General features: G+C 33.9%; 1 protein-coding gene across 2 annotated transcripts; it reads right to left on the bottom strand.

Moving 5' to 3' along the window:
* Positions 1-531: 531 nt before the first annotated feature.
* On the bottom strand, positions 532-8,792 carry LOC125048849 (sodium channel protein Nach-like). Of its 2 annotated transcripts, XM_047647772.1 has the most exons (7): positions 8,260-8,792; positions 8,014-8,095; positions 7,571-7,656; positions 6,789-6,988; positions 5,912-6,086; positions 5,276-5,376; positions 532-828 (listed from the first exon to the last, which is right to left on the bottom strand). In XM_047647772.1, exons 1-7 carry the CDS (start codon positions 8,505-8,507, stop codon positions 602-604), a joined length of 1,119 nt encoding a protein of 372 aa, XP_047503728.1. In that variant the 5' UTR covers positions 8,508-8,792; the 3' UTR covers positions 532-601. The 2 variants fall into 2 exon arrangements, with proteins under 2 accessions (XP_047503728.1, XP_047503730.1); XM_047647774.1 differs by lacking the exon at positions 8,260-8,792 and having other exon boundaries at positions 533-828; positions 8,014-8,215.
* Between the last annotated feature and the right edge of the window lie 329 nt (positions 8,793-9,121).

A 9,121-nucleotide genomic window follows, 5' to 3' on the forward strand; every position in this document is an offset into this window, starting at 1 on the left:
AACAGCAGAAGCCGCTTAATAAATACAATAGTCCATTTTCTAAGGCTTCAATTGAACGACAGCTTGGCTCTCTCACCTTGGCTTGAATTTAATAGCATTGCCATAGTTTAGGTATTATATGATTATGTTATTGAAACTCCAATTGACCCTATAAGAAGGTTTTTTTGGTGCGCAAATGTGTATGGTTTACTAGAGTTTTACGATCACCACCCAAAAATACTACTAAACTAGTCGCTGCCGCTGATTGGATTTTTTATAGAATTATATACATACAAAAATACATTATAAATTATTTATAATGCATTCTAATTACAGATAGTAATAATAGCATTTTTTATTAGAAGGGTTTGGTTTCCTTTGGCAGGGTAAATATTGAGCAATGTGATGATTTCTACATACATTTAAGTAGATCACGTTAATAAAGTCAAACTACAACACACACTTATTAAATTATATTTATAACATATTTTTAATTATATTGACAACAACGTGGGGAAAACACAGGAAATTTAGTGTTTTTGTTATACGAAAAATAATCCCAATTATGAGTTGGTTTCTAAATAAATTAGTTTGATGAATCGATTACGGCGAATGAGATTTCTTAAGGTCTAAAAGTTATTAAATTGCTTCTCTGCGAATAAAATCTCATTGTACTCCTCGGCATAGCTGGTTGGAAAGTTTTCATATTCCTGACAGTAGTTTTTTCTTTTTTCTTGCGTTTTTCCAAATATATATTATCCAAGAGTCGTATTGTAAAGAAAAAAATTAGTTCGACGAAACTCAACAAACTAGCACCGACAAAGAGTCCAGCAGCGCCGCCAATCGAAACTGGAAAAGTATTTTTGGATTATTATTCAGTAGTAGTAAGCTGTATTGATATAATAAATTGTTTTTGATATAACGGTTACATAAGAGATCTATTATTATTATTATATTGAATAAGTTAGAATCGAGACATAGCGATCAGTATGACTTCGATATGTCGAATACAATATTTTTGAAGTTAGTAATATGTAGATACGAGTATAACAACTTCAAAGATTAATCATGGTTACATGTTTTTAATCCGGTTCCGGCTGTCTAGACGTAAATACATAGTGTAACGAAGCTCCGTATTTCTACGAATAAACTGTGAATATACTGTGAACTCCGGTGTAAAAACATTTAAATTTCATACATATTGTGATAAACTATACTGCAACTAAAACATCCAAGTGCAAACTGTGTTATCAAGATAATTATTCAGTGGTTAAAAAGTGGAAAAAACTTTTGAGGTTACCTGCCAAACAAACCGAGTATAGACTATAGACACAATTTCAACAAAACTAAGGCGGGTCAGTACTACCAACATAATAGTCCTATTAAGCTGCGTTCACAATAATACGTTTCATTTCACGTAAGCGACAGCGGCAAAAATGGATAACCTTCAATCTTTTTTTGAACAAATGAAAATAGAAATGTCAAAACAAACCGATGACATTATGGCACGGATTGATGAAAAACTAGTTCCTTTTAGACTTGAAATGCAGGAATTAAAATCAGAAAATGAGAAATTAAAGGAAAAAATAAACAATCTTGAAAAATATAGAAGATACAACAACCTAATTTTATATGGAGTAAAAGAAACCGAAACATCGACTATCGACCTAATCGAAATAATCAAAAAGAAATTTGAACATGATTTAAACATTACTTTTGAAGATAGGGATGTGAACACGATCTATAGAATTGGCAAAAATAACACAAAAAACGGAAAAGAAAGGCCTATCCTCCTAACATTCGTGAACGCCTGGAAGAAAAACGAGATAGTGGTAAATAAAAAGAAATTGAAAAACTTGTATTTATCTGAAGACTACCCGAAAGAAATATTGGACATGAGAAAGAAACTACAACCAAAATTGGAAGAGGAAAGGAAGAAGGGCAATTATGCATACATAAACTACGACAAGCTAATTATTAAACAGGGCAAACCAGGTAACGAAAAACGCAAAAGGGAAACATCAACCTCGCCTAACGCAATAGAGCACCCTCACAAACAACAACTGTCAACAAAAACAGCTCGGTTAAATGCATTCGACATAATGAGGAATAGAAGTAATTCCTTACCTTCTGCCAATGTGCCAACCGTTCAGAATCTATAGGATATTGCCATCAGCCACCGGAACAAAACATTAAACAGACGAGAACCAATAGATAAAAGAAACAAAACATTCCCCAATCCGACTTGTCATCGTGGGGAATCAGACTACAACCCTCCACCAAATAGAGAAATAGATCATGGTATGAAACAAACACTCAAAATCTGCAATTATAATGTAAAATCGCTAGGATCAATAGAACGATTCCTTGAATTGACTAATGCTCTAAAAAATATTAACTGGGACATTATAGGCCTTGCAGAAGTCCGAAAAATGGGATGTAAGATAGAAGAGCACAGCGACCTTATATTTTGCTATATTGGCGAAACTAAAGGACTATATGGAGTGGGATTCCTTATCAAGAAAATGTATAAAAATAACATCATCAACTTTATAGGAATCTCTGAAAGAGTAGCACTTCTACAAATGAAGTTTGATTGCTTCTCTTTTTCAATAATCCAAGCATATGCACCGACAGAGAGATCAACAGAAGAAGAAATTGAAAATTTTTACAAAGACATTGAATTTGCTCACACAAAGACAGAAGGGAAGGTCATTGTCATGGGAGATTTCAACGCGAAAATAGGATGTCCAAAAACAAACTACTATCCAGTAATGGGAAAATATGGTTACGGAGTGCGGAATGATAGAGGGGAACGGCTCTTAATTTATGCTCATCAATACAAACTATCCATAATGAACTCATTTTTCAAAAAGAAAGCAAGCTCTAGATGGACATGGTTATCACCCGACCACAAAACTAAAAATGAAATAGATTTTATTATGATAACCCACAACAAACTTATAACTAATATTGAGGTACTTAACAAAGTTGAATTCTCTTCCGATCATAGATTAGTGAGAGCAACATTACTTTTGAGTAGTCCAGTAAAGAGCAGAAAAACCTATACAACACCAGCTAATATCCCCAAGACAGAAACAGAAATAAAGTGCTACATCGGAAATCTACAAAAACATACAGAAAATATAAAAACAGACAGCATTGATATCCAAACATACTACAATATCCTGGAAAAAGGCATAACAGAGAGCTTAAAATACAAAACCAATATGTATCCCCACCAACACAATATCTTCTCAAAAGACACAATGGAACTTTTAAAAAGGCGCACGGAACTACTACACACAAAGAACAAAACTAAAGATATGAAAACAGAACTAAGCAGAATATACAAAGAGACTAATAGATCAATCCGTAAGGACTACAACAACCACAGATACGAGATTATTACAAGGAACATTAAACATTTTAGAAGTGCCAAAAAAGCATACAAAGAATTAACTACACACAAGTCCTGGATTCAAAAACTTGAAAATAACTCACTAAAAACAAAATCCAGAAAAGATGTAATAAATCACGCTACTAACTTCTACAAAAACTTATATAGTAAACAAAATAACCCCGAAATCATATCGCAAACAACCCATACGAACACGACAGATCACATCAGACAAATTGAATACTCCGAAGTTTATGATCATATGAAAAAGCTGAAAGCCGAGAAGAGTCCCGGACCAGACGGAATATGCAATGAGGCACTTAAAATAGGAGCACCCATTTTAACATATCATTTTACGCGATTGTTCAATAAGATACTAGATGAAGAAAAGGTACTAAAACAGTGGTGTACATCGGATATAATCCTTCTCTTCAAGAAAGGAAATCCCTTAGATATAGGGAATTACAGGCCCATAAGTCTGCTGGCAAGTATTTATAAACTATTTTCATCCATAATCTTAAAGAGAATATCTGACGATATTGATAAGCAGCAACCAAAAGAACAGGCAGGATTCAGATCAAGCTTCAGCACAATGGACCACATACAGACATTAGAACAAGTCATAGAAAAATACAGAGAATACAATAGACCTCTGTATGTGGCGTTCATTGACTATAGCAAAGCTTTTGATAGCATTAGTCACTGTGCAATCTGGAACGCTTTACAATATTCAAATATCAACCAGAAATACATCAATGTTTTGAAATATATCTATACAAAAAGCACGAGCAGAGTTAAATTAGAAACTAGAGGTGACGAAATAAACATAGAACGCGGAGTTAGACAAGGTGATCCTCTTTCCCCGAAGCTGTTTATAGCAGTCCTTGAAACTATCTTCCAAAAACTAGACTGGAAGAACAGCGGAGTGTACATAAACGGACAATACTTAAACAATCTGAGGTTCGCAGATGATATTGCTGTTATTGCTGAGACTGCAAAAGACTTAGACGAAATGATGAGATCACTGGACTGCGAAAGTTCCAAAATCGGCCTTGAAATGAATGTAAATAAAACGAAGATACTAACGAACAATCGGGAGCGCCAGATAGTGATAAAAGGTAATAATATAGAATACGTCAGGCAATACATATACTTGGGCAAACAAATTTCCTTCAAAACTTCAAATAACGAAGAAGAAGTGACAAGGAGAATCAACACAACTTGGAAGAAATTCTGGGCATTAAAAGAAATCTTAAAAGGCAATTACAGCTCACACATGAAAAGGACAATATTTGATACATGCCTGTTACCTTGCTTGCTGTATGGCTGCCAAACTTGGACCTTTACAAATAAAATAAAACAAAAAATTAAAAGTAACCAAACAGCAATGGAAAGGAGTATGCTGAAAATTAGGAGAATACACAAAATTAGGAGCGAAGAAATTCGTCAAAAAACCAAATTAACTGATGCTCTCAGGCACGCACTCTTACTCAAATGGAGATGGGCTGGACACATCTCACGATACCGAGACAGAAGATGGACCATTGAAACCACACGATGGAAAGGACCCATGGGGAAGAGAAATGTTGGTCGACAATTAAGACGGTGGGCTGATGATATAACACACGTCGCAGGAAACGACTGGATACAAATAGGCAGAGACAGGGAGTCATGGAAAAGGATGGAGGAGGCCTTTACCCAACAGGGATCCAAACCTTGTACATAAATAATAATACTAACGGTAATTAGAAGTAACCATTTTAAATTTAAGCAATTAAGTACTAACAACATTGTAAAACATAAGCAAGTTTTGGAATAAATGGCTTTATTATTATTATTATTATTATTACATGTTTTTAATTTACCATTTAAATGTAGAAGTATAATATTACTTACCAACTAAGTCAAGGCGACTTCTAACCACGTTTCTTTTAAACCTCTCAGTTGGTAAATAGGCCATTTTTAACTCTACTGCTATTCTTTTTTTTCGAGCACGTCTGCAAAGAATTAAGTTTTTGTCTCATTATTATCTATGAAAGCTAAAATGATAAACAATATGGATTCAATTATACATTCATTATGTACACTTAGTCATTTATGGTTGGGTATTGTATATGTAAAGTAATAATATTCAGAAATACAATTGATTATAGATAAATAAATAACTAACCTTAACATATAATAACTAAAACATATTATTAAAAGGAGTCCCTTTAGACATGGTTCCGAAGATACTGGCAGCGTTCCCCCTTTGAATAGCTAGACTAATTCTTTGTCCGAGGTAGCTGCCAGATCTTCGGTCTCCTGTGATGTCGACTAACCTTTATTAACATTATTACTTTATTTTCACTAACATTCATTATTATTTAACTTTAACAATGACGTTTCATCCGAGACTGTAAGCAACAGAAAAGAAGTAAAAATGATTAATAAAAAGGTTACAAGAGAACGAATGTATAATGTCATTAGGTACTACAAGTATTGACAAGGTAGGTATTAACTTAAGGTTATATATGGATGAACAGTACGTACCCGGCAGATGTGACAGCGTCTTTTATGATAGTAATCTCAGTTTCATCACATGAAGGTAGACAGTCACAAACTAAACCAGGCCGTCTCCCTGCCCAACGCGGCTTCAGAGTTGTCAACTGACTAAAATGACGATGGAGACATAGCAAACCACTTGCATTACACATTTTTGATTCATCTGAAAATTACACAATAGAATCAACTTTTTAATTTACGTGTTAAGTTACGCAGTATTTATAAAGAAAAAACATCAACTGAAAAGGCTCATATTGTGTTAAGTGAGACTGTAGAAGTTTGTCGTGAGCCTCTTCGAATAAGTCTGCTTTTTAATACATAATTTTAAGTCCCCTTTAAGCTATTCGAAATTAGGCATTCTACTGAGCAGTAATGTACAAGAAGGTACCAAAATTCTCTTATTTATATTTCGTTAATTTTGAAGTTGTATAGTGTAATTTGTAATAATTAATAGTGTTGGTATTAGATTAAATATTTGTACTTTTTTCATATGTACATGCTGTCTGCAGGCGGTATTTCAAATTTTGGGGAATATCATGAAAATGTATTTTAGATCCCGTAGGCTCTGTTGTCAGAGAGGAGTACGCGAATTGTCCTCCGCCAGCAGTTACCAATCCCGCATATGATTTCGCTATTGAACCGTGTCCTCAGTTCTGCATCAGAACTGGCTAGATTTGCCACACGTTAGCGAGACGATTGTAACATGTTTTTAATTTTTTAATGGTTATAAAGTTTGTTAGTTGTTTAAGATAGTAATGTAAATATATGTTAGTGTAATAATTAGATACCACAGTCATAATTATTTTATAACGAATTCTACTTTTTATCCAATTTGTGTACCGCATTAAAATAATTATTGCAATACCAGATCCAATCATAAAATGATCAGTACATCCGCAGAGTTTCATTTGTTCTCGTTTGCGACATAAGACGGTGCACGTGCTGTAAGAGTATAAAGGATATAGTCCATTATCATTTTCATAGGAGAAACGACAAGCTCTCTGCGCAGGAGTTGTTTCCACAGTTAAAGGATCGTTTTCAATGTTCTTCACTACTACTTGACGCCTGTAAAATAATAAAGACTGTGTTCTCTACACTTTTACGTGATATATCTTGCTCTATAAAAGTATATCTATGGCAAAATATTAAAGCTGTCTGTTTTCATATCATATTTTTGTTTTATAATTTATTTTTCTCACATAAGATGATGACTTCTTGGTATATACTAGGTGGTCGCAGAATGAACCTGACACGCTCTGTTGCATCGGATAGTATGTTATTATCCGGCCCAAATAAAAAAAGGCGTGCAGAAGAAGGCTTCGCCCTCCTACAGCACAGTAAAGAAAGCGGTGAATGAGGAATGTCGGGAGAGAAACAATCGACGACATCGGTCATGATGGAATGGATGCCCGTGGAATTGTTGACTCATGAACAAGTTTCAGGTAGTTGTTCAAATTGTAAAAGACGTTTTGAGTCACCACCGCTTAAAGATTAGAGTAAGCCAGAGTCGGGCTTACTGGTGATTTATTTTTTCATACATAGGCCTGCTCATTTTGTGACCACCTACGTAGGTGACCGGTACTGTATGTTGTAACAAATTTGATTCCTCGAATTAAATCCTGATTCTACTAGTCTAGGAATACTCACTGATAATTTTTCCCAAGCACTAATTTGAGCGTTGATGACGTAAGCGTGGTGACTGTAGGTATCTCGTCCTCGCCAAGAGTGTATAACTTTAAATAAATATAATAGCTATATTCTATAGAAAAATAAGCAATTGAGATCTGCAGTATTTTTTTACAATTCAGGTTATTATATTTTTTTGGTATGTGGCTGCTGAAAGTATTTTCCGCAAATATTTTCCCGCCATGTAAAATTTTACCATTTTTTCAAAATACGAAACATTAAAGTATATTTAATAAGTACTTTATTAAGAAAAGTTGAAAAATAATTCGATTTATAGTTTTCATTTTGTTGATAGTTTCACTAATTTAACCGAAAAGCGCTTTATCTGACATAACTAATAGAGTCACTATTTATAGTATGGCATTTTAAGTAATTTAAGTTACGTGACAAAATTCTTAACTTACCATCGTATTCAATAAAGTCTCAAATTTAAGAACGCCTTCTTTTTGCGTCACGTTAAAAACCATTGGGTATAGGATGGGATTCCTTGAAAAAAATATCTCTTAAGGTAAAATCTTACACACATATGTGATATTTATTACGCGAGCTTTTGGTGTGTCGAGTACCTTCAGTTATAAATTTTTTAGTTCAGTAACATCAATGCAATTTGAATGCCTTGTATAAATAATATATTAGTATAGTATACTTACTTAACTTGAACAGAATTTAAGGCAAAACAAGTTCCCATATCCGTGTGTATGGGCACAAAATATTTGCAGCAATCAAACTCTTTCTTATCAAATAAGCAGTTTATAAGGAGTTCCGGGCAAGTGCTTCTCACGAGGTTCACGTAATAGCTGTAGTTGGAGAAAGGGCATTTCGGATCTGGATTTTTCGATTGGACACACACGTTAACTAAGTTGAAAGCTGTACCACGGAAGTATACAATGTCTTTCATAACATCCTCTAGATCGAGTAAGTGATCGGGCGTCCAGATTCTAAAATGTTAAAACTATATCGAATACCATATTGCAGTAATTGTCTGGGTCACTGATACGTCTAAGCCACCTTTATGCGCGTGTGTTTCTTTGGAATAAGAAAGGCAGACTTACTAACTTAACAGAGCAAATCATAATATGCAATAAGACAGGTTCGTTCTTCGAATTGTAAAATACGGTAAGTTTATATAATTTATTCAACTCAAATAGCTGTAAAATTAAGATAATTAAACGTTTAAAAATCCTGAACGTATTTTGTGTGTCATTTGAAGCACGTTTATTTAAGAGGTGATTGTTTTTTTATTCACATACTACCTAGCGGACCCGACAGACGTTGTCCTTTCTTAACTATGAATATTGATTTCAAATTGGTATAATGAATTAAAAAATATTTCAGAAACAAAGTGTTTATTATTCTAATGCTTTATGTTAAACAACATTCTTTGTTTGTTTTTCTGGCTCGCATATTATTATATTATCAATATAATAACTCCGATCGAAGCATTTATTTTGAACGATATTCATTTTTCTTACATCCTCTGACGATATTTGCAGCACGCATTCTGTCAATGTT

The sequence above is a fragment of the Pieris napi genome, chromosome 4 (assembly GCF_905475465.1).
Source record: "Pieris napi chromosome 4, ilPieNapi1.2, whole genome shotgun sequence".
NCBI classification, from domain to species: domain Eukaryota; kingdom Metazoa; phylum Arthropoda; class Insecta; order Lepidoptera; family Pieridae; genus Pieris; species Pieris napi.